General features: G+C 40.0%; 1 protein-coding gene across 6 annotated transcripts in view; it reads left to right on the forward strand.

Moving 5' to 3' along the window:
- The window catches only part of gria3a (glutamate receptor, ionotropic, AMPA 3a), a 70,489-nt gene extending 45,331 nt beyond the window's left edge, over positions 1-25,158 (forward strand). Inside the window, exons 9-16 of one of the 6 annotated variants that reach the window (XR_011238646.1) lie at positions 2,153-2,260; positions 4,156-4,362; positions 6,011-6,384; positions 8,733-8,931; positions 16,421-16,668; positions 17,413-17,527; positions 22,646-22,760; positions 23,947-24,086. Coding sequence is in view for 5 of the 6 variants with exons in the window: in XM_069510376.1 (XP_069366477.1) it covers positions 2,153-2,260; positions 4,156-4,362; positions 6,011-6,384; positions 8,733-8,931; positions 16,421-16,668; positions 17,413-17,527; positions 23,947-24,192 (1,497 nt within the window). In the remaining variant the exon portion in view is untranslated. Of the gene's footprint in view, positions 1-2,152; positions 2,261-4,155; positions 4,363-6,010; positions 6,385-8,732; positions 8,932-16,420; positions 16,669-17,412; positions 17,528-19,440; positions 20,030-22,645; positions 22,815-23,946; positions 24,196-25,018 lie in introns of those variants that run through there. The other 5 variants (XM_069510376.1, XM_069510377.1, XM_069510379.1 and 2 more) reach the window with 5 other exon arrangements.
- Positions 25,159-26,797: the final 1,639 nt, after the last annotated feature.

The raw sequence follows: 26,797 nt of genomic DNA on the forward strand, positions 1-26,797 counted from the left end.
TTCTAGATGAATTTCCAAATTGAAAGTTTGATGCTAAAACTGGCCTAGTGAGTGGTGCATTTGTCTAATGAATTGTCTAATATATTTTTTAATGCTGATGCTTGAATAAAGCACAGAGCAGTCAGTCACTTAGAATGACATCAATAGCTCTAGCAGAGTTAACCTCATGGGCTGGCTTTGCAGGATCATAAGTAGATGGCAGGTTTTTTGATGCACAGTATGTTTTTGTTATTTAAATGTGACTTCAGTTTTCAGCGTTCTTCTCCTGGAAATCCTTTGACAAAGGCTTTAGATCATCATCACAGTAAAACTTTCCATTTACACCCATTGGAATTATACTGTGAGGTGGGTTAGCCGCTCTAGTGATGCACACTGCAAATTACATATACTTTGTCCACTTGAAAAGGAGGAATTTGTATTTGTGGTTATACAGACAATAACATTTTATTTTACATTAGCCTCAGACAGAAGCTGTGGGACGTATTAGCCCTCTGCTGCAGACTGTCCATTTGTCTACAAGCATGGACACATGTCTGGTTCATGTGGCTCGGCTTATTAAACAAGGCAGAAAACATCGACTGCAAGGGGGAAATGTGCACTTGCTCTAAACAGTCATTGAGCCAGTTAACTTGACAGCCACAGCACTTGTCAATGTCCGTTAGTTTAGATGCTGAATGATTAGGTCCTTCAACTTCAACACTAACACTGTCTATTGCTTTAATAGCTTAGTTACCAGAGCGAGTCTGTTTACAAAAGCAAACATGGACTCTGATTGGAGGCTAAAAGGTCATTTCTGCCTTTCAATGACAAAATAAACTGAAGCATTGATTTTAGAAAGCACCTCTACGATGGACTTTTGTAGCAAAATTATTTGTTTTCTTTTTTTATTTGGACTTTAATATGTGTCTGCAGATAATGGGGGTCCCATTGTGTGCAATGCTCTGCTGTAATTGAGCTTCGTATAGTTGCACAGACCACAGGTAAAATCAACGGTGCCATAAACGGTGTCTCAGTTCAGGGGCTGCGTCCTTTAGAGGCCTTGGTCTATTCAGCCCATGAAGGAGGCGGTCTTCTTGGGCCGGGTAGACTGTGAAGTCCTAACCAAAATGAGACGGTCTGGTCTACATAGTCTTCCTGTGATCAACATCACCAGCTCGTCCCACCCTTATTGCTGTTGCTTAGCAACAGAGCTGAAGTTGGACATGACGAGAACGTTTTAATGCCCCTTGGTATTACATGTATAATATGTGTACCATTAGCTGTTCAGGTGAGTTAAAGCCTGATAGCAGACATCTGGCCACATAGCAGTGCCATTACATGTTTGAAAAACGGTGTGCTACCAAAGCGTAATGAATGCTGGGATAAATCAGGCCAGGAAAGGATTGTTTCTTGTGGATGAAAGGATCCTTCGAAATGGGACAGCCTAGTGACGCCGCTGACTGTGTCGCAGTCTTCAAATGCAGGAGGGATGCAGCCCCTGAATTGACACACACCTACGCACACACTCACAATGCTGGCGCCTGCTCTCTTCCCAACCCTGACCCCTGACAGGGTCCCCCTCCGACAAAAGGAAGTGGCCCCGTAACGTACCACTTAGCTTAGCTCACAATTCCACATGCATCACAGCGGCCCCCTCAAATCCAAACTGAGACAATCTGCAGTGACAACAGTGAGTGAGTACTGTGTGTTGTAGTGGTGGATTTCTTCTTGGCTGAATACAACAGTGGTAACACAAATAAACACAAGGCAGCAATGGAATCATCTCAGCAGACACAGGCCAGAGATCATTTTTATGTTAGATTACACTGTGTTTGTTATGTGTAGTATTAATAGAACAGTAGAGCTACATATTGCACAGACTATATAAGGCACACCTGTACTTTTTAGGTTTTGTCTTGCTGTTTTTTAATTTTATCAGCCTTCGAGTATCCACTGATGCAGCTTTGCTCTTATGTAAGAGAACATTTGCTAAGCCAGGAATAGATTACTCCTACTCTGCTCAAGTGTAGCTCAGGTTAAGTGAGAACCACCACTACAATGTTTTTCTTTTAAATGTAAAAAATGTCACATGTTGGGTTATGCTACACTCTACTGAAAACATAAATGTCTCTCTGCTTCTTGTTATAACTGTGAACCTTTGTGTCGTTTTCAGATCGGCTACTGGAATGAGTACGAAAAATTTGTATATATAATGGATCAGCAGGTCACCAACGAGTCCTCTTCTGTGGAAAACCGAACAATTGTGGTCACTACTATTATGGTACACTCTCAAGCAGGTTTTAAATGTCTCACCTTAAGATTTCTGCCACTCAAGGTCAAGGTGTCCATTGTTGCAATCTGTCCTGGGAGGGTAGAACTATTTTATTTTCAGTTGCTTTCCATCCACTCACTACATGTTGAAACAGTCGAATCACAAAGAGTGTTTCAACTGTATCCGTGTGGGTGCCAAAGCATTTTGGTTTTTTTATATTCCAGTGGGCTGTTGTAGTAGTGACATCACAATAACGGCTTTGGTAATGATAACTGTAGCCGTAGACACCATTGTATTCACATTCAGTACATACGTAAGTAAAAGTGTTTCCCTCTCATTAAGTAAAATGTCAGTGACGCTGGGGACGGATGAGTCAAATCAGTGTCTCGCTTCACAGAGACGTGAAATTATCTGCGCACGGGGATGACATGAACAATTAAAGGCGTCATACCTCTGGCTGTTTATCTCTTTATTCAAATTTAACTCACTTTACCTAAAAGTTTGTACCATGAGATTTCTCCCAGTTTGTCAGGGCCAGTTTTAGACAAAGTGTTAATTAGGCTTGTTACAGACAGTTAATGACTGGTTAGTAATCATCAGCCATTTTTAAATGTACAATAAGGTGCTCCTTATCTTACATTTAAAACCTTGGCCTCTCGTTCCTTCTGACTTTGCCTATTATGTTTTCATCTTAGACAAATTCAGAATGTAATAGTCACACATCCTCATTTCAATGTTTAGAAACTCATTATCCTCATGAGCAGAGCAGAAATAAGGCAGTGTACAGAGCGAGGGTTGAAAAACAGAGTTGTGTCTTTACATTATTTCCTCACTGCCAGGCATGCAACTGTTATTTTAGAAGCATCATCTCATTAACTTCATCTTTTCTTATGTTCTGTAACTTTAAAGAACAAGTTAATTTAATGAAAGGCCACCCTATTATTATTATTATAGAGTGTGAATCTTTCATTTTATCTTTTACAACATCGTACATGACTTCACAGCAGAACAGAACGTCTAGTTCAAACAATGAGTAAAGACTGTTGGATATAGATGAAGCGTCAGGTTACAGTCTCCACTGAGGACGACTTCTATGGCAGGTCAACTATACCTCTGAAAAACATGCACATGCCGCACGACAAACCAAATAACCTTTGCTGACGACCCCGAAGATGACATCAGTTCATCTAAAGGAAATAGCAAACATGTTTTAAATGTTAAAGGAAATACACAACATTATTTATGAAATCCTAAGCACAGAGATGATGCAAAGAAGGAAACAACACATGCAGATTATTTAATTGTCACAAAAGAAGAAATGAAGAGCAAATTGAGTCAGTGTGGTATTTTATCTGGTCCGTTTTGAACCTTAACTATTTGTTACATAAATGAATGAATCTCCATGGTCTTGATGTCTTTAATCCCTCTGCTGTCACTGACCTTTACTTTATGAACTGGAAAAGTGCGCCATTCGACTTGTCCTTCCCCTCGTGTGAAGCTGATGCAAAGCACATGCAACCTTCCCACCCCACCGCCCCCATCCCCGTCTGTCGCCCATTTCCACAGATTTAGATTTTGGACCAGGACAGCATGAGGGAGCCCTGATGTCCTGCTTTGCCTTCTTTTTATATGTGTTAGACGCTTCAGCTCCTCCCACTGGCCCAATCAGCCTCTTCACTCCAGCAGCTTTTTTAGTCCCACAGCAGCCTCCCTGTAACTGATGCTGTGTAGATGATGTTTAATCTCTGCTCTGTTCGTCTTTGTGCTCCCCCCCATGTGTTTGTTTGTCGTCCCCCGCATGTGTGCATGCTACAGCACCGATCGAGGCCCATGACCCATGAGGTCTGGCCACTGTGGATGTGTGCATTCTTTACTGTGAACTCAAACTTATGTCTAATTAACAGGAAGCTCCGTATGTGATGTACAAGAAAAACTATATGCAGATGGAGGGGAATGACAGATATGAAGGCTACTGTGTCGATTTAGCTTCTGAAATTGCAAAACATGTGGGGATAAGATATAAGCTGTCAGTAGTCCCCGATGGCAAGTACGGCGCCAGAGACCCAGAGACCAAGACGTGGAACGGCATGGTGGGAGAACTGGTTTATGGGGTGAGTGTCAGTCTGACGGTGTTGCTTGTTCAGCCTTCATCAGGTGGATGTTTGCCAGTATTCAAATTTTATTTTATGGAATAAACTTAGAATAATAAATGTAGAAAATATGAGGATTTGTTTATTTTTACTTTACATAAGACACAATTATGTTATTTTCTTAATTAAGGTTCTTTATATTTAGTCATGTGTTTTATTTTGAGTAATTTATACTCAGGTTTATGAATGTACTGAAAAATATCAGTCCTCAATTACTTTTCAAGTGTATTTATTTAAGTGCAATACAGTTACTAACAAAATACAAATTGCTCACATACAAGTGATATATATCATCTTGTCCTGTACTAAAATGGTATAATTAATACTAAGGTATCAGTAGGTTATTTCAACTTTTTTTGGTCAGGGGTTTGAAAATAACATCTTAGGAATCATTAACATTTTTCATTTATATCAGGCTATATGTATTCGAAATGTATTACCAAATTCATATTTCTGTATAAATTATCTAAAATATTATGGGGTTTTTATCTTTTCAACAAAGAGAATCTGATTCTTTAAATGTGAAAGCGGTTGTTTTTAGAAACCTGATCATTCAGATATAATTGTGACAATCAGTCATGTAAAAACTTAAAAACACCTCATTTAAACCAGTGAAATGGAAATTGTTGATATTTGGTTCGAGTGAACTTAATGAGTTTTGAAGAGCTCTTCCTCTTCAACTGTAAAATCACCTTGCCTGGTTTTATCATCCGTCCTGCGGCTCACGCACACTCGAACTGGCTTTAACAAGATGATTTGCATCTTTTATGAGACCTCAGCTGCTGAATGAATAATGCTAAAGAATCAGCAGACTGGAGTCCAAAACAAATCTGCATGCAAACAGAGCCCCGGTGCAGATTACTCAGTCTGACACCTGAGGTCTGTGCATGTGGTCCTGATTAAACCAGCATTAATATCTTAGATGGATGGAGATGACCTTCTGTAGTGAGTGAAATTGCTATGACAAGCCCTCAGTTGTGTTCCTGCATCTAGGATCACTTTGTATTGATTAGCCTTTCAAATGTAAATGATCTCATAGAAGAATAACTAATGGGCATTCGATGGAGAGACCACTCCTAATCTAATATATGAATCATCTAGGTTAAATATTTCTGTTGTGGCACTGTTACAATAGCTCTCCCCCTCACTGCAAGCGTTTGTCACTGCAGTGAGATACTTATTAATGAGCCCGTCAGGCGTCGCAGAGGATCTGATGACGCCTGATTCACATTTCATGGACTCCCTACACAATCTCCTCCACCTCTGTCTGCCAACCCTCCCGCTTGATTCATGGAGGAGATTTGGATGGAGACAAAGACATTAGCCAACGCAATAGCTGAGTGACTCATTTTCTAAATGGCAGCTTCTCGCTCTCACTGGCATCATCACTGGTCCGTTTCTCAGTCTATTCTGAACTACTGAATTTCCAACTCTTAATTCCATGACTTCACTTTAAAGCCGAGTGCTCAGCCATGACTTATTAAAAGGCCTGGTTATAGGTTCGACTTCAGATTCATCAGTATTTCCTTTATTAAAGCAATATTTAACCGAGGTTGTTATTTTATGATTTCTTCTCTAACCTCCACTGTGCATGTTCCCATCTCCACAGAGAGCTGACATAGCCGTGGCTCCTCTAACTATAACACTGGTGCGGGAGGAAGTGATAGACTTCTCTAAGCCCTTCATGAGCCTGGGCATCTCCATTATGATTAAGAAGCCTCAAAAGTCCAAGCCTGGGGTGTTTTCCTTCCTGGACCCGCTGGCCTATGAGATTTGGATGTGTATAGTCTTTGCCTATATTGGCGTGAGTGTGGTGCTCTTCCTGGTGAGCCGTTTCAGCCCATATGAGTGGCATCTGGACGAGAACGATGAGGCCAAAGACCCTCAGAGCCCCCCAGACCCTCCGAACGACTTTGGGATTTTTAATAGCCTGTGGTTCTCCCTGGGCGCCTTCATGCAGCAAGGATGCGATATCTCGCCAAGGTTGGTTGTTGCATTCATTCCTCACCAGCTCTCAGTTGTCCTCACCATCTCTCTGCATTTTATGGTCCCAAACATTCATTTCCATCCTGCCATGGTGCATATAGGTTATTTTGAGCTATGCTAATACTCCACCTGCCCTCAAGCTTCACTTCACTGCACTTTTCTCCCATAAAAAACATCTCGCTACTGTACATCCATCTGTTATTTTTATTTTATTTTTTCGTAAAGCTGCATGCTGGCAGTGATGCTTTGCATCCACAAAATAACTTATATCCACCATGCTGAGGGCTGTAAAATGCACAGGATCATTACACTTCATTCAAAGTAGCTGCCTGAACTCCTTGTGACTCTTGGAGGGCTACCGTGTTTTTGCTGCATGTCCCATTTTACGCTCATCAACCTGGTGCATATAATATATTTTGTTTAGAAAACCCATCATCAGGACCATAACTGCCACCAACATGTCACCGCATTTATTGGTTCATCTCTCCATCTCTTCACTCATCGCTGCTGTGGTGCCCGTGATCTCTTCTTCCCACCTCCCATACCCTGTTTTCAGGGACTTTCAAAGAATGTAGATATGCTGGTTCTTGCACTGATTTTGATTAAATTGATTGATGTGCTGCTGGGAAATATGATGAGAAATTGTATTTTATTTTTTATTTTTTTCAGGGGAAAACAACAAAAATCTACTCAATTGTAAAAAAAAAAAAACACCTTTATCCACTGAAGCCTAAAGTGTTAAGATGGATGATGGTTTCTAATTCCCACAATTAGAGAGAGATTAGAAAGAGATGCACCTGACAGTTATAGACTTGATGCCAAAGGCTCAGTATGAGCTCACGTTCCCAGGTCTGTAGTTGAACATAACGTGAGTGGGATCTATGAAGAAGCACAGAGGAAGCAGCCTCTGGAAAAGCTGAATGTGAATTTGTGTAAAACAGTGAAAATAATCAATTAGGCAGCAAATAGGGGCTCTTACTCTGGCACTAAAGAAACTGCTGAGTGTTTACTTTTTCCTCTCCAGCACAACTACAGCTAAACCGAGAGAAGCTGTTTCCAGGTTGATTTAATCACCAGAGGAGGAAGTGTGTCTTTTCACACCCTAATGACATTTCCTCCTGAAAACTCCAGTGCTTTATTGTGGCTATAATTTTGCCTCCTGCTAAATCATGGTTTGACCAACTCAAGTCTGGTAAACTGACCTTAAATTGACCTTTTAGATGATTATCCCTCTTATTTTCAGATCAGGAATCTGCCAAGAAAAACTCTCATAGTAAAGATTTTGAACACAACTGAGTGACAGAGCAAAATGTTTAGAAATTGAAAGTGTCAAATGAATAGCATAAATAAACGCATAAGCTCTGACACTAACCGACCAGCCTGCCTGCACCCTGCCAGTGCTCTGAAGCTGATGCAGAGACTATTGTCAGAAGTAAGTGAGTGAGTTACGGAGAAGTCGGATTCCAGCAGCTGTCACGCTGTGCATGTTTACGTGTTTTGGGGGTGTGGTTTTGACGATAGGGCCAATGTGGTGTGGTCTGCTCTTGCTAGCTTTTCCCACTCTAGCTTTAACTTTCAGTGGAGTATGGGATTGTTGACGATGGGGACGGCGCAACAGAGATTTGTCAAATTTAAAGATCTGAACCCAGGACTGATTTGTGAAGATCAGATTTGAAGTCTGATCATTTTCACTGAGGTGAAAACTGGAAAGAGTTGAGTGATTCTCGTGGTGCTCCGACTTCAGTGTTGTTGGATTCCCCGCAGACTAAATTTGTGGTGGAGAATGTTACGTACAACAGAATAAATGGATCAAACACTTGAACAAATGCCTCCACTCCAACATCAAACATTGGCTGAAGCAGAGACCACAAGTAGATAAACTGGCAAGAAAATGCTTATACAGTTACTTGGCAACGTTGAGGTAAAGATCAGGGCCTGGATTTATTTCACTAAAGATGAGAAATATCCACTGTGTAGCAGGACTCTGCTGTCCCTGGAAATAACCCAAATTATCTTGCACAGATTCTGGCATGAGTGTGCACGCTGCTGGATTTAGGCTGTAGGGCTGAACATTTTTGGCTATTTGGGCTGGTTATTCACGTAAATTAGTTCCAAAACTACACAGTGGACACAGTTATAATGAGCTAATGAGGCTTATTATTAAGTTTAAAGATTTAATCAGCTGTAGTTAATTCTTGATTTATGAAAATATGTGGAGCATTATTGTGCTTCTCTGCAGACGAGCCAAACACTGGAGCCACAGTGGACAATGATCCTCTTTCCCCTCCACATGTAGATTTGAGCACACTGCTCTCATGTCTCTCTGCTTTATCTCCTCCTCACAGGTCTCTGTCCGGGCGCATCGTCGGAGGAGTGTGGTGGTTCTTCACCCTCATCATCATCTCCTCCTACACGGCCAACCTGGCTGCCTTCCTCACCGTGGAGAGGATGGTTTCTCCGATCGAGAGCGCAGAGGATTTGGCCAAGCAGACGGAGATCGCCTACGGGACGTTAGACTCAGGCTCCACTAAAGAGTTCTTTAGGGTGAGTGTCTCACATGGCTAACGTCCATGCTGTCGCTGCACTGCAGAACCAGAGCTGTTCAAACTGTAGTTAATTTTGGCCACAAGCACAGAGCCAAGTACGTCTCAGGAGCTCCTCCGTGGGTCTTGTACCTGCCAGGTAATACATTGTATGAATAATCAATAACAGTTTCTAGAATTGTATTTTTTTCCCTGATACAGCACTTCCAAAGTACTAATACTAAAACTTAAATTGATGAATTCAGCACATCATAACACCAGTGCACAGTGTTTTATAAAAGAGGAATTACTGAGTAAGTAAAACGCTAAAAGGAAATCACATGCCTTCCTTTAAAAAGGCGTTTCTTTGGAATCGAAAGTGAAGATAACCACATTTTTAAGTGTCAGAAGAGAACAAATAATTCCTACATTGAGGAATTACTGATCAGCCTGGTTGCAAATTCACAACGTTCAAAATGTAAAGTTTTTCTTTTCCAACTGTGCACTTGTGGCAACAGAAATAACTCAGCTTTGCAATTACACCTCTGCTCCCAACCATAGACCAAACTGATCAGCCTCACTGCACCTCCACTATTATGTCGATTCATTTCTGTCCTCACAACTGTGAAGTGCTCCCATTGCAAGATGAGCTCTAGATCACACAAAGGGCTGGAAGATATAGCTTACATTATATTAAGATAATTTAATCACTCAATATTTATAATTTTCAGGATAAATGCCACAATGTTATTTATTTCTAAGTTTAAAGACTCATTTTTGCTCCTGAGTAAAGGTTGTGGTTTTATACTCATCTTCATGAGCAGAGATCAAATATGTGTTTTACCTCCTCACTGTGTTTGTACAGCTTATTAACATTATGTTAATATGTACTGGACTTTTGTTATATAGTTATTGATGAATATTATATTGTGATAGTAATTTATATTGTTGTGTTCCCAGCCCTAATCAGAGAGGGCATAATCATGTCATGCATTCAAATAAGTAAAGCTTCAGTCTTAAAGCACCAATAATAACTTAACAGTCAGTGTTGGCCTGTTAAAAAGCAGATGACAGATTGTGCAATACTCTGTCTTTGATAAATTAATTACTGTAATACTTATGTTTCCATTGTTTTTACGTCAACTTGTGATGCTGTAGTTCTGCCTCTGCCTCTGAATAGTCCCCCACATCTTCCACCTGATTTGTTTAGCGATCTATAAAGAACAAAGTGAGAGGAAACAATCTGATTGTCAGATTTGTTCGTTATGTGTTGTGAAAATTTAGGGGGGAAAAGAACTTCAGAGAAGAAGTGCAAGTTGTCATTATAGTTCCAATTTGTGGGCCTCCTTTAAAAAAACTGTAATCTCAAAGTAGACGTCCTATTCCTCGGAAATGGAAATGTCATTCACTTCCAATGTCCAGCTCTGGGCTGTGCCTATTTTTAGTCCTGCTCAGTCTCTGGGAGTGATTGCTGTGGTGTTGGAGACATTAAGATTTGGGAGTGATCAGTGTGGTTTGTTGGATTCAGACACTGCCTTAGCGCTCACATCTGACACTCTCCTGAGATCAGTTAATGCAAATATGATGAAATACAGTGAGGATAATATGTTTCTATTAGATTTACTTTTTTCCACTCTTGCTGCTGGCAAGAGAGAGCTTTCTTTTTAACACAGAGTATGTCAAACATGATCAAAGTAAAGCATGCTTTCAGAGAAAAGGCAAAAAAAAATCTTAGTTTTTTGTGCTTAAAAGTGGAAGGGACTGATGTTGCAGGAAAGTGACTAAGTAGAGACGTGTGAATTGTTTCTGTGACCCAACTTATTTACCATCTAAAGGCGTTGGAGCAGAATGATCTGCTGAATTGAAGCTAAACTGAGGTAGAGCAGTCGCCGTGAAACGATTTTATTCTGCAAAGAGAAGAGTAATCATTAGTTACCATTGATTATTAAAAATATCCCACCAACACGATCTGTTTCGGAGATTTAGGTGTGTACAAAGATTCTGTGCTGGTATACTCCTCTTCTCCTCTGCAGTAATTCACACTAGACCTGTAGGAGCGGCTCTGTTGATATGACTCGAGGGACCGACAACAGATGTGGCATTAAACTAGACACTAAAGTTTGTTGAGATATTCGCCAGTTTCACTTTGTTTAAATACCCCTGTTAGCACTTTAATCAATAATGAGTATTATACAAGAGGTGATACAGTTAATAAGAGGATAATGTAGGGGAATAAGACGTGTATCATCTCAGGCTTTATTTATGTACCGGAATTAAAGAATTGCTGCAACATATCAGAATAGTTATTTGAGAGGCTTCCTGGTGAATCATCAGTACGTTAAAAGCAGATCCTTAAGCAGCACTGCTAATCCCGGACGTGTTTGGCATGCAGTTGTTTGTCTAAGGTCGTCCTGAGCAGATAATTGACAGGCGTGTAGTTACCTCATCCTGAGTGACAAATATTCTGCTTTTCCTCAATCCAGACTGGAAATGTCAGTGCACAGGATTCATTCTGAGCAACGGTTATTGAAATGCAGTGACGAGAAGCTAATGATTAATAGGATCGCTTTTTGCAGTGATCTTCAGAGAGGATGCATCATCTGATTCAGGTCACACAGCCTCCTTAGAGCTCGTAACCTATAATGATGTCTAACACAGTCATTTTAATGGCTTCATGACATTAAAGCTTCATTTAAAAACACACTCTGTCCTCAAGCTGCTGAGCCCTGCAAAGTATTGGACTGATAGTTTGAAAATTTTAAATTCACAAATCTGACGTTCACCACAAAAACAGTTGAAATATCTTTATTCATTATTATTATTAGGCCTTCTGTGTATTTGGACAGTGCCCAATCTCCATGCTAAGCTTAGCTAATTGTCTCCTGGCTCCTGATCTTCATATTAAATATACAGATGGTATTATATTGTCATATAAATCTCAGCAAGACGGCAAATAGGCTGAACTGCAAAACATCAAACTATTCCTTAGAAATAAACATATAATCCTCATTTTGCATTTCTTGCATATTCCTTAAAGTTAACTTGCCTCTAACTGCAGTAAAGTTGCATTTTGATACATGAATAACTTTCAATAAGCTGCTGATACTAACACACAAATGCTGTTTGGTTTTGTGCTATACATTAAATAATGTTGTTTCTTTAGCGATTTTATTAATTTGTTTCCACTGATCATGAACATATAAGTTTAATTACTTCAACATGAACCTAACTTAGATTTTGCATGTAGATAAAGTTGCACATGCATTTTTTAGTCTGTTGTCTCAGTGTTTGGGTTAAATAACTCTCCGCTCTTCAGTTGACTGTGGTCAGATAAACCGGTACCTGGAAGAATCCTGGTTTAAACCAGTTTGTTTCCACAATGGAAGATGTGACGTCAGATTCCTCACTGACCTCAGGATATGACCTGAATCATACAGAAAACAGCGGATAACATGTTGAATAATCAGACGTTGTTAAACCACCACTGCTGTAGTGAGGAGATTTCCCAGTGGGTATATCAGCCTGACAGCATGATGGGGTTTCACAGATTTCAACAGTGGGGATCAACCTGCTGCCGACAAACATGCATGTTCATGTAACCCTCAAAAGAACTGCTGTTTTCACACTATGTCCCAGCCTGTCATCAGCTATTATTGTCACGTTAAGAGTGTTTACATGAACACTCGACTGAACTGAAATCGTGCATATGTCAAGAATGATTCACTCACTAGCCCGAGCCCACAATCCATTACATCTGTGGTGAATTATTTATGTTGCAGTACACAACACTGGGCTGACAGAGTTGCCCAGTTTGCTCCCATGTTTTCTGTTACTTTCACCTACCAGACGTAATGTGGGACTGACTCACACGGACGCTGAACGCACAACCTGGACAAAGCTTGATACTCAGCCTTGATTCCTCTATAGTAAATGCTATAAACATTAGAGTAAAAACATACAACAGTCTCCAGTTCAACTCAAATCATTTAACATGCCATGAACACAGAGTATTTTCTAGTAACAGTGTGTTGTGAATTACAAGTTGGTACTACCATTATTACATGACATAATAATTATTTTATTATTATTTAAGTAGCACCTTTCAAAACAGCCGTTACTTTGCTTTACGAACAGGACAAATAAAAACCAAGACAACTAAACATGGGAGAAAAGGAGCAACTTTATACAATTACATTTAAAATCAAGGACAATAAATGATATAATACAAAATCTAAAATCAAAGAGAACAGATTAAAAATTGGAAGATAATTTAAAGTAAAGGTTAAAGAAAAAGATAAAAGAAAGTAAAAGCAAAAATCAATCAAGTAAAATCCATTTGGTAAATACAAAATCTGATTTTCTCTAAGAACTTGCTCCAGACGTCAGATGCTTCTTTTCTCTAAGTCAGATTATGAAGCTGGCTGTTGTCCCATCACAATAAACCTGACCAGCAGCTGCTTGAATACATGTGCAAATATGAAAATTCCCTCTAAGATGCTTCTCCATTTTCAACTTAAGAATAGAAGGTAACATGAGCCCAATTTAAAGCAGATTCTTGATCTGTCTCTTTCCCCCCCTCCTATTGTAGACAGCTGTGTACTCCAGCTCCCTGGCGGCTGGCGATCAGCCTCTCGCTGGCCATTTTTAGCAGCGTACTGAGTGTCAGAGCAGGGCTGTGCTGTGTATGTCTGTAGCTGCTCCAGCTGGCAGCAGACTGGGCCACTGAGGTGAAGCCCGACAGTCCTGGGGCGAGCAGGTCCAACGTGTTAAAGAAGGTGCCATCACGCACTGATCCCACGCTGAAATCTGATTGGCCCCTGTCCTGTCAGTGGTCTTTTTTTTAAGTTGATAGTCAATGATAAGCATCTTATAGAATGAGGAATTGTGCATGGATGTTGGACATATAATTGGCCCCTCTGTGTAAATCGTTGACCCTTTATGGCCCCTGATTTAGAAAAATACTAAGTCAGCCACTACTGACAGATGGAGATATATTAATAGATCATATATACTTGTTAAAGTTCCACTTTTCCCTAAAACATAATATGCTGAAATATATGCAATATATTACCATGTAGAATGAAAAATATATATATATATATATATATATATCATTTCCCTCCAAGAAAAACAAAACCTGCTACACAGGGGCCGCTGTTGGGGAATCTAACAAAACACTGCCACAAAACTAACAAAATGAGTGCTTAGGTGCTAAAAGGTAACGATGGGAATATAGTTCCCAACTGTCACCCACTAAATCTGTCAATAACAAAGAACAGAACTGAACTCTTAACCAAAAGAGAAAAAGGGGGTGACAATAAAATGACAAACTCTTAGGATAAGAAAAAACAACAATACAAATCCAACAACACAAACTCAGAGACGCAACTGAAGGTGTTGACCCTCTGACAGCAAACAACCAACTGAACAAGGAAACCAAACCTCCTTAAATACCCTCCCATCCACCAGCTGAGGGAGGTCCCATGTGCATCTCATTGCTCCTGATGAGCTGGAGAACATGTGACCTGGATTCTGATCTCCATGTGATCTCCATGGCCATAACAATAACATATTAAAGAAAAATCTTTATTTAGTACACATTAAGGTTCAGTGTGTATAGAATTTGCTTCACCTCACCTTCCCCTTCCAAACATAAAAGAGAACCAGTGGTAGCCTTCAGATAAAACACACTAGTGAAAACATCACAAGGATTATTTTATGCTCAATTTCTGCCAATAGATCCCTTTAAATCTGACAAACTGAATACTGAACAAAACTAGCTATAATATACAGGTTTACTAACCTGTATAATTTGAGTCAGTACTATCTAATGACAGATTGTTCGACGCTAGGATACAAGCATGAAAGGGATGTGGTCGCATCAATGACTCCCACAGAGGAATGTGTGTGAAAGCTTGTAGTTCCAGTTTCGTATTCAGCTAACACCCGACAGTGACGTGTCTGTCAGTGTCTTCACTCGTTATATTTATCAAGCTGTTGTAGCATCATGCTGCACAACAGGTCACTGTAAACAAACCGTTTGACACATTTAGAAGTGACACAAGCGTCAGATCGGATGCAGTGATCACGTGGATCTGTAAAAGGACTGATTTGATTATTATTCAAAATCAAACCCTGATGATTGATTGCTGCTCCTGGTAGGAGCACAAACTGAGGAGGAGGAGGAGGAGGAGGAAGAGGAGAAGGAGGAGGTCAGGGCTGTGTGTTAATATTGATACCAAACATGGTTGGCAGTTTGCTTCTGCTGAGCTGCCAGATTGTCAGACTTCAGGCTGCTGGCAAAAGGCCCACTACCTCTGCTGCACTGTTTGCATTTAAGGGTGAATCTACTCTGAACTGCTGAGAGCATCAGCGCTGCCCCCTGTGAGACGTCAGAGCACATCGCACGTAAGCGGTGTCACAGCAGGTGCTTTCATGAATGAGAACATCTGCCGTCATGTCACTGACTGGGACGTGACAATGGAGCACTGCGGCTGATGCAGTTTTGTTTTTTTTCCTGTGTGACTCGGAGTTGATTTAAAGGAATAGTAGGAAATTGAGGAAATATTTGCTTTCTCACTGAGGTTGATTCCACTCACACGTCTTTTTATAAAGTATTAGGCCTGTCAATTTTCCAAGAAGTTTGAATGAATTTGACACAATTCGATCTGATTTATTTTGAATACCTCCTCCCCCTCTTCTAATTCAGAGCAGCTAACTCCAGTTGACTAATCACTGCCCTGCTTAACGGTGGCAGCATGGCTGGACATGACAAGGAGGGCTGACCTAAGTTGAAGATCCACAGAGATCACACCGGGACAGCCATATATTTTTTTTTAAATGTGCGCCAGAGCAGTCGGGCATGGACGTTTTGTTTTTGCAGAACCTAAAGCACCAAGGCTTCTCAGATGCCTCGTTGTAGTGATTGTCTGCTCAGGACAAGTGATATAACATTGGCTCACTTTACTGATGGGTAAAGAGGGCATGCCGATGGTGAGCGCCCTCTGTTGGATCAGGAGGCAAACTACTTCCGACGTGCTTCTCGACTATTATAGTTGGAATATGAACTTCTCCCCCCACGTTGTAATGAATGTTTGAATTTTAGATAAAAACGGTGACAGCACTATTAAGTATGGGCCTTTATCAGGAACTTTATTATGTTGGCTTAACATGAAGACATCATTTTTTTGTATGGATTACCCAAGTACACAACACGCAAATTAAAGATTGAAATTGTTTTTGTACGACAAGGAAAATGTACAAATAAAATATTATTTAAAAAAATTATCCATCAAATAACATTTAGATTCAGCCTGGCTTCCCACCACAATAAATTCTCTATAGTACTTCAGCTAAGGAAGTCGCCCCCAGGCTCCAGTTCCAAACCTATATAAATGTCTAACTTTTACTCAAACCCACAGCGGCTCATTATGAACATTGTCATGACTGTTGATGTTTTATTTATGCATAACTAAACTGTCTCTGTCTTCTCTCTTTGTCCTCTAATGCAGCGCTCCAAAATAGCAGTTTATGAGAAAATGTGGTCTTACATGAAATCGGCAGAACCCTCAGTGTTTGCCAAGACAACACCAGACGGGGTTTCCCGGGTACGAAAGTCGAAGGGCAAGTTCGCCTTTCTGCTCGAGTCCACTATGAACGAGTACATAGAGCAGCGGAAGCCGTGCGACACCATGAAAGTGGGCGGGAACCTCGACTCTAAGGGCTATGGCGTGGCCACACCTAAAGGCTCTGCATTAAGGTGGGTGGGATAATATAACAATATCCTCCATGTTGTTATAGTATTCCACCTACCCTGATGTTTCCTTTTGTCATTCTCTTCTCCCTCACTCCTTTAATTCTTCTTTTTTTTCCAATGCATCAATGAGTGAACAGTATTTTGAGTTATTTGAATTGTATCGACATGTTCAGCCATTTTCTGTTCTGTCCTATTTATCTGGTTTGTGTCCTCGTTACTTTCTTCTTCCTCCCAAGGCTTTTGGTGCACCAGTCTCGTGCAGTCTCTCCATTTGAATGTCGTTGTGCACTGTCACCTTCCCCAGTCTTGTTTATTTTGCTCTTCTCCCTTCAACCTCCCCCCTTGATCTGTGTGGTGCTCTTTTGCATTGCTTCTGATTCAACACTGAAAGATTTCTTTCCTTATTCATTTGCTGGTTAAAATGCTGCTGTGTCAGTTGTGATGAATGTTAAGCTGCATGCTGGATGTTCTTATTTCTAATTCAACGACGACAGAATGTCCCCATCCCGCACACTTCAGTTACGAGCAATGTAACCCTCCATGCCACCACCTCTCTAATATTTGACGTTTTCTTTGCTGTAAAAATGCTTCTTACCCTCCCACACCAGTGAAATTCTTTACCAATTTGTCCCTCCCGTGCTCCCCTTCTGAACCATTGATATCTATCACTATTCTTTACTAATATTCTATATTAGATTTCTCACGGACCTGTTCATTTTCTTACAAGTTATGTTTTATCGTTTCAAGAAATGCTGTTAACCTGGCAGTGTTAAAACTGAATGAGCAAGGCCTCTTGGACAAATTGAAAAACAAATGGTGGTACGACAAGGGAGAGTGCGGCAGCGGGGGAGGTGACTCTAAGGTCAGCCTCAATGTCACCAAAGTCGGGTATCCTAGAACAGAGTAATCGGCAAGGCTGTCGTCACTGACTCTATAGTCTCTGGGCCAAATACATGTAAACAAGCTACTGCTAAATTTAAGATGCAACTGTGATCAACTGGGAACCCTTCACTTGGCTAATGGAGAAGAAAAAAGACAATAATGTGTAGAAATAATATTAGAGAACTGGATATGAGGAGTTAAATATTGTGACAGTTGTTTCTGTGTTTTTGACCTGTGGTTATGAAAGACAGAAACCAGCTTCACATCTGTTTTTTATATCTACAGGCCAACGTTAAAGCTTCCTATCTATCTGAGGTTTTTAAAATACTGCCAGAGGGATTACAGTGATTGAATTCCACACCATTAGCATCTGTAAGCTGAGCGATGTATGCACTCTCCAATCAGCCGAATGGGCGTTAGGCACGGGAAACAGCGTTGTCTTGAGGGGACTAAGCATCACAGGCAAACGTGAGAATTCTAATGACAGAGTGAAAACTAACGGTCCAAACTTTTTTTTTTGTCCAACATCCTCTCACCGAAATCCAGAGTAATACTGACAGAAATCTTTGGTTGGTCTTGACCCTAAGGCCAGTCAAAGTCTTTCCATGGCAACCCTGACCTGGTAAACCCTGCAGTAGTAGAGTGTAAGATGTGACCGGGGGCTCCATTTGTGCAAGCAGATTTGATTTACATCGCACATTTGTTTTAAAACGATTCTTCATAATGAATTTATGCTTCATGTATCTATGACACATTCAGACCTTAAAGCAACACTATGCAACTTTTTTTCCATAAAATAGCAGCTTCAGAATGAGCTGATGGTTCACTGAGGTAACTGACAGAACCAGGTCCAGCAAGTTCAAGAGTAATGCTGAATTCTAGCTCAGTTGGAAACACATTCATACTAAAACAATCAGTTTTAATCCCCGTTCATACTAACATGCCTGAAAATCACATGGCCACTCATTTACCCTGGGTATGTGCGTGCCACTGGGTACAGGAAGTATTTGGTTGCATTTAGTTGCAGAAAGAGCGACGCCACAAACAAGATGCAGCAATGGAATGGATTTCTTTTCTTAGACAGTCAATGATATTGTGCTCCATGTTGAGTTCTACACTGGAAGCCAAAGCCAGTAGGCTAATGCCAGGAGTTTTCTACGGAAGAGGGTCGTGAAGGGTGTCGTCAGCGAAGGCTACGTCGCAACATTAAAGACCCAATCAGCAAACAGCAGGGAGTTTTATCATTGTTTCCAAACATCTTCATTTCTGCACTGCAGCCCTAAAACTGGAGCAGCAGCATTTCCACACTTCTCCATTTCAGAGTCTCTAAAACAAAAGTTGTGTGGACGCCAGGAGGATCCATAGCAGAGCTGATTCGTTTTAAACATAAACATTGAAGTATGGAAATAGATTTAGAAGTTATGAAAAACCAGCATTTATCTCCAGTTTAATGATTTTTAAATATCCAGGACTCTAAACAGAGTAACTCAGTGAGTGGGACTACACAGTCAGAGCTCCAGAGTTTAACAGAATTCATTACCATGTGTGGCTGCAGAGGGCGCAGTTGCTCAGTAAACATTACATAGTGTTGCTTTAAAGTGAGACGATTACAAGATAATGGAAAAATGAGAAAAGTTGCCTAGTTCTGCTCTAAATGTCAAATTAAAGCAAAGACGTTGAGGTAAATCCTCATGTGCACATGATCTCCAGCATATTACATCCATACTTATACTTCTTTAGAGCTGTGCACGTCAGGCTCAGCTCTGCAGAAGAGCTGACACCTTTTACCAGATCAGTGTGTCTATTAAATACAGACATTAATAAGGATTTCCTTTTCAATCAAATCTGTTGTGCGACCCGTCTATAAATGAGGCCCCTGATCTTGTGTTTCAGACACCTGGGCACAGTAAAAGCTGTGCTACTGTGGATCCATCTCTGCCTCTGCTCTCCAGCTTGCCTCATGACCGCAGCACTCTTGGCACATTGTGAGAGAAGAGACGGGGCAAACCTTTCTGTTATTAACTGTAGTCATTCATTTCTGAGTGAGCAGAATATGGATGCTACCGGTGGGATAACGCAAAGAAGCCGTCACCTCTCGCCAGCAATTTGCCTCGATCCCTGGGTTAGAAAGAGAGATAATGATCGGTGTGACACTCTCACGTCTGACTGCCACGTTTCTTTGTCTTTATTTCACTTTCAGAAACGCATGTGTGGGTAATTCAACATGTAAATATATTGCATGTAACAACCACTGAGACAATACAGTGAAATGATTCAAATTATCTGCACATACTGTAAATCAGTAGAAATATTTTAATGTTTATTTCATTTGATATGCTCACTCACATATGTACATGTGTTCACAGGTATTTTTATCAACCAGAGCTGGATGATATAAAATATCCACAGGACTGTGGGTAATTTATGTATCTAGTGTATGATGTTTGTTTGAGTTGACTTCATACAGAATGTGATGTCTTAATTTGTGCATGAGGGTCAGTGTTGTGCATGTGTGGTTCATGTTGTGTGTTGTTGCGTGTGGTCATGAGTGTGTTACGATGCTGATTTCCTGTTTTGCAGACAGACTGAAGGCTAAAGTTCTGATGTGACTTAAATCAGAGGGAAGCAGACGTTTGTTTGTCTTTTGCACACAGACTCAAAACAACTGCAGGAGACGAGATTAAAGATACAACTCAACCATCCAATATTTACTACACTACTACTACTACTACTACTGCTACTGCTGATAATAATAATAATAATACAATACAATAAAAAAAAAATGTTTAGATTTTTATATTCATGATTTTAGAAGATGAATCATGAATATACATGTATGGATATATATTTAACTTATACACACCAGAGGTTTGGGAAAGTTCTTAACAGTTTTCTTTCTCCTTATTCTTCAATACAGATCAAACAGCAACAGAGCAAAGCCACATCTGCGTCCTTCAGCATCACTTTAGATTTACTAGTTTGTATTTCAGGTTATTGCTTTACTTAATTTTCAAGAAGTGTTAAACAAAACGATGTGTTTCTACAAATAGAAATACAATATGTAAGAGCAGGTGATGAGAAGAGGGGAAGGTTTTAGTGTCTCTGAGCTGTGATCAGTGAACTCAGTGTATTATTTCAAAGTCTATGGCCACCACCTGGTAGTGAGGGTCTTCATCTGATGACTCACAAAAGTCTTTGTATTTGTTATGACATGGAGAAAATCAGTTTGATTCTATGGGACATTGCAGACATTGTCCTAACCTGCAGTATAGATCATAATGTGGCTGAATTATAAATAGTTCAATGTTAAATGTGACACTGAATCCATGTCTGTAGCTGAATTGTCTATTCTGTTCAAGGACGTCAAAGGTCAGAGCAGCTAGAAGCATGGGGTCTCGTTCTAAGACTTCAAGATGTTTACGGTGAAACTGTGAAATCTTAATCTTTGGTTCGAAGGCTTCTTTACTTTATGTCTCTTGCTGAACTGAGGCACTGAGCTCTGCTGGTGTCACAGGGAGATAACTCACACAAAAGCAAGAGTCACTAGATGCTCATTAGTAACTAGAAAGACACTCGGTAGAGCTCATACGTCCGCTGAGGCCCAACAGCCTCCTTAAACTCAATCTAGCTGCACCAAATTCCACACACTCAGATATAAATTTATATTCATCATGCTCTCTGTATTATTGCCTGGAAAAACTGTGAGAATGTTTAAAAACACACTGTTATAGAAAGTTCCTGAATCTACCCTCGATTCAGATCTGCACTCAAAATGTATGGGTTCTTCTCCGACCTCTAAGTTTCGTGGTGATCCGACAAGTTGTTTTTTTTCGTTAACGTGCTTAAAAACATACAAACCAACCAACAAACAAACGTTGTAGCTGTTGCTTCTCTTATCTTCTCTTGAAAGCTTTTTGTTTGTAATTCATCTTCATAGTGAAGTTCATAGAGCACATGTGTCACTGTCTAAACATTACACTCACAAATCACTAAATGTGGGATCTTTCTAGAGACACTGAGTTGTTTCTCTATGCTCCTATGTCAAGAAATAATTCAATTCATTAAAAAGAGAATTTAGTTTCAGCTCTTTCCATCATCAAGTAGTTTATCTAATAATCAAACAAATCATCACAACTTTGCCTTTCAGAAAGCTCTGACTGGAGACAGGACAGCACATCGTCCACTTAACATGCATGACTCTTTATTTTGAATTATTATTATTTTTAATATGATAAAAAAAACTGATTTATGTTCGATTTGACGATACAAAGAACCCAGTGGTGAATGCAATATATTTGATGATGTTGGATTACGAACACTTTCATATTTTCTGAAAAGGAAATCAGCCTGGAAATGAGGCAGTCACAGAAATTAAAACAGAATGTCTTGCAAAACCAAAAATCCCCAAACTGACTCAGAAAATATATCACATTTTTTTGACCTCATTTAACCTCACTGTAACCTTGATCTAAGATGAAGTCAAAATGTATTTAAAAAAATTTAAAGCAGGATCTAAATGAATATTTTTGCTGTCGTGCTCGGTGCTAAAGATGTGTTTCAGCGTGGGGAATGACATTGGACACCCTGTTGTTATGAACCAAAGGGGTGATTTGTGAGACATTTCTCCAAAATATCAGTGAATGAATTGGACTGCCGTGTTTCGTCTGTTAGTCAAGAAAGGGTTCCTGTTAGATTCACCTTGCTAAATATCAAAAAGGCTGCACATAGCAACAACAACAACAACAAAAACGTGCCCTCAGCGATTCCTGCCTCTGTTTCCTCTCATTCTGTGAAAGCTATGCAGCAGCTGCTTTATTCTGCAAGTTCAAATCTGTTCCTCTCCTTGTGATCAGTGTGTGCCGATTACTCAAAGCGATATAGATGGGGTCTGGCGTGCTAGGGTAGTCATGGATTATGAAAGGTCATATATTTCTATCTATACATATATTTATTTACATACTGTAGTATTGCTTGCTATCTGTGATGTGTTGGCCAGGACCCTACTCTATCGCTTTGCACAGTATAAAGTAGTTTTAAAAAAGTTGAATAACATAAAATAACATAATAAAATGTTATTTATGTTATTTCCCACGTGAAGAACTCCTGTAAACCTTGCAGTATTGAAACTCAGTGAACAAGGCATCTTAGACAAGCTGAAAAACAAATGGTGGTACGATAAGGGTGAATGTGGAACCAAGGACTCTGGAAGTAAGGTCAGTCGCTGCAGGTCTTTTTATACTGATTGCCAAATGCATTTTGACCCAACTGTTCATATGCAAACATCCAAAGCATAAACATTGTGTCAAATCACGACATGATTTAGCATCTGAACACTCGAGTGACTGAGACATTAACAACTAGATCTGCCTCACACATAGTCTAATGTGTTTTTTTACACTCTGATCATGATTCATTACATTAACATGTTATTGTCGTATGCAGACAATTCTAAGATTTGTAAAATTGCAGCATGATCACACACTATTTTCTTTTGAATTCATACCATCCAATTTGAAAAACCATAGAATTGAAACCATTATACTGCTATTTAGTTTTCCAAACCTCTATTGAAATTTAGTTTATTGGTGTTCTTATTCATTTGTATGCAAACAGTGCATGTTAACTCTGACATGACCGGCCGTATTTCCCCAAAGGCATCCTCATTCTGACACAGTCCAAACTGACCTTTAAATACCATCTGAGCACAAAGTGGTCCAATGGCATTTAATAGTCATGTCTCATAGATGGAGTGTCAGAGTAAGGAACTTTCTTTCTTACATCTCCAGTCCATTTGAATAAGTTTATCAGCCAGTTAACAGACTTTTTAGACGTTAAGAGTAGAAGTTACTGCCTGAAGGCTTGTAAAATATCCCTCAGGGCCAGGATGCAAATGGTAAAACTCACATAAATGAATTTCAATATTACTGTTTGGCTTTTAATAGCAGCAAAATGGTTCAATTCGCCCTCCACAGCTTTGCCACTTTGATTGTACAAATGCAGTGTGTTGACGTTGAAGCAGCTACAGTGTGATAGTGACTTGAGGGTTTAATCTGTAGACCTGTACGACCACGACCGCCTTCCTTTAGAGGGGGTCTCGTAAAGAGACCATGAAGCAGCGTAGATAGCAGCTCTCTCTCTCTACATTCACCTTCCCAGCTCTTTAGAGTGGAAATCACCCAAGAGGAGGAATTAGACACATTTAGGTTTTATCACACCTATTGGTTCAATTAAGCAACCACATCTCAGGAGACACAATTAGCTCCTCAGAGTTTCTGTGTAGCCGTAGTGCAGCAGAATGTACATTTAGGATTTATGTTAGCGTGGGGATAGATGTTTGTTTGAGGTCAGCCTCAAGGCAGTTTTAAAAAAAAGTCTTAATGGTGGTCTTTACCCCCCCAGGACAAGACAAGTGCACTAAGCCTGAGCAACGTGGCAGGAGTCTTCTATATTCTGGTAGGAGGGCTTGGCCTGGCTATGACCGTGGCTTTGATAGAGTTCTGCTATAAGTCTCGGCAAGAAACCAAAAGACTGAAGCTGGCAAAGAACGCCCAGAACTTTAAGCCAGCCCCTCCGGCAAACACCCAGAATTTTGCCACGTACCGTGAAGGCTACAACGTGTACGGGACAGAGAGTGTTAAGATCTAGAAGGTGAGTCGTTTTGTTGTTGATTCTGACTTGAATTGGAACGTTTTGAAATGTGGAATTGAATGAATTTATGTTTGAATGACTGTAAATATTGACGACATTGTGGCGGGTCAAGGATTTTAATAGGATCTGAACCAGGGGCCAGAAAGTTAATTGACCCAGAGGGGACAATTATCTGTCCAACATCCTTGAACAATTCCGGAGCTTTCATGTCGTCCAGCTTTATGTACATTCACTGGTATAAATGAGTGAATGGTCAACATGTACATCATGAATTCTTTGTTTTTCACCATGTGTGCACACATGATGAAATCTGCTGTGTGTCTTCAATGTATGTTTGATTAACTCATGATTGTTTTTCTCATAAAAAAACATATGATACAAACCTTGATGGAGGTTAGTATTGAATTCTGTCTTTACCTGGAAAATATCTGAATTGAACCTCCTCCTTCACGCCAAAATTAGCGACTTAAAAAAAGGTCGAGTGAGTCCTTTCCCTTTGCCAGTAGAAACACTTCATTTTTTTCCCACGGTGCGTCAATGTCAAAAACGCACTGAAAACTGAGGCGCTCTCTCACCTCGCTGTCTTTCAGAATTAGCACGTTCGCCCGGGTGACACGTTTTCATCATTGCCAATTGGAGCTGATAAAACCTGTATGTCTACCACAGAGTCATTTGACCCAGGAGTGAATGCCCATTGCATCCATTCCCATCGCAGACGTTAGTGGGTGATAAGTGGAAAAGCAGGTTTAGTGTCGTGGTGACAGCTGAAGATTTCTTTCCTGCATCTCATATTTGTCCTCTGCATCATGTCTTGGCTTTGCAGAGATGAAATGTGTCAATTCCCACTGGTGCATCTGGATGGACACAGCCACTGTGTGTGACCCCGACACTTCGCGGCTGGCATCCCGGGAGCAACAGCCTTCCTTCTCATCAGCTTGGACACAAGCCTACAAGTTAACAAGTGCTCATTTTGGGGTCGTGAGACCTGTCACACTAACAGAGGGCAATGACGCAACAGGACTTTTTGCTTCTGGAAACATGGAAGTTGCCTCTTGTAGTGCCTTATGGAGCATTTCGGCGTCATGGCAATGCAATTCAAATTTAATTCACTTGAAAACAAACAAGAAAAAATCTGTGGACGTTGGGCAAACCATTGCTTCAAATGACAATTAGATGAACTGTTGTAATTTTTTCTATTTTGAAGAAGCAGAAGAAGAAAAAAAAGCCATGATTTGCAATCAAAACATCCTGGAGTACTTATTGAGTCACTGGAATCCTTTACTGACATATTTTGTGGTGAAATCTTGAGTTGGATAAATGTTATATTTAGTGAAGTAAAGTCATTTTCTTGTTTTACTATAAGACTATTTTCAGTGTCATAATATTTAGGACAAGCATCCATCAATAAGGATAAGTAACAATAAACCAGACGACATTTCGCCCCAGTTTTCATGCAGAAAATATCAATAATATGAAAGTAGTGGTCATCTTAGGTGGTGTTACTGTGGAAGCCTGAACGTACAACTGACTCTGTTTTCACTTAGATGCTTGTTTTAAATCAACTTGCTGAGATTTGTTTTAACTGCCACACTTTTGCAACGGGACGGTTTTTTATTGACATGAGGTCGGCTTTTAATCACTTGTGCCATACTTTTAAATTCAGAAGAATAAGAAAATCCTTTAGACGTAGGTGGCTGACCCCCTTTTCATGTAAGAGCATATTCAAAATGGTTTCACTGGGCTTATGGTTTACACTTTGTACACACTTAGAAGCTGCTCTTGTGTAAATGCAGTGTCTGCAGCTGTGGATCTTTCTGGTCAACGATAACACACCATGGCTTCTTTGGTTGTGATGAGCTGTCCGCTTCCGTGCATAATGCAGAGGCTGAGCTGGTGTACTGTACATTGAGGAGAGAGCTATGAATGAAACATTTGTCTATTTGTATAAGTGAACTTTTTATAAAACTGAAGGGGGAAAAAAATGACAGAAAAAGGCTACAAACCATGTTCGCCTACATTTGTTTAGTATCTCAGACTTTCTCATCCTTTTTCCTCCCAGATAAAGTGCATGTGAATTTGGTGATAAGTTTTTTGCCAAAGTGCAAACTCCAGAACAGACCCTGGTTTATCGTCCGCTGACGACATTAGATCCCCTTTGGTTTTTAGTTTCTCCAGTTCATTTGTAACAGTACCTCAGCCATGAGAGTTGCATGTATGGACACAATGAACCTCTGTGGAGAGGACATGTACAAAGGATTTTATTACATTTCCTTAATAAAAGCAGGTTTATATTCATCTTGTGTGCTCACGTCTTTTTTCCCTTCAATGGAGAAACACAAACTAAGTGTGAATCTTATAGTCATTTGAGAAAACATTTGACAGAAAGAACTTTATCTGGTATAACTGCAGGGGAGACAGTTATTTGAGTTTCAACTGGAAAAAACGACAGATCCATTTAAACTCAAATAAAACTATCATAAGAAACTTGACCGTATATACTTGATAAATAAAATGCTAGGCTATAAACAAAATATACATATACATGTTAAGTTTAAGTACAGGTCATTGACTAAAATTGTTTATTCAACAAGCCCAGAAACAT

The sequence above is a fragment of the Paralichthys olivaceus genome, chromosome 15 (assembly GCF_024713975.1).
Source record: "Paralichthys olivaceus isolate ysfri-2021 chromosome 15, ASM2471397v2, whole genome shotgun sequence".
Lineage (NCBI taxonomy): Eukaryota > Metazoa > Chordata > Actinopteri > Pleuronectiformes > Paralichthyidae > Paralichthys > Paralichthys olivaceus.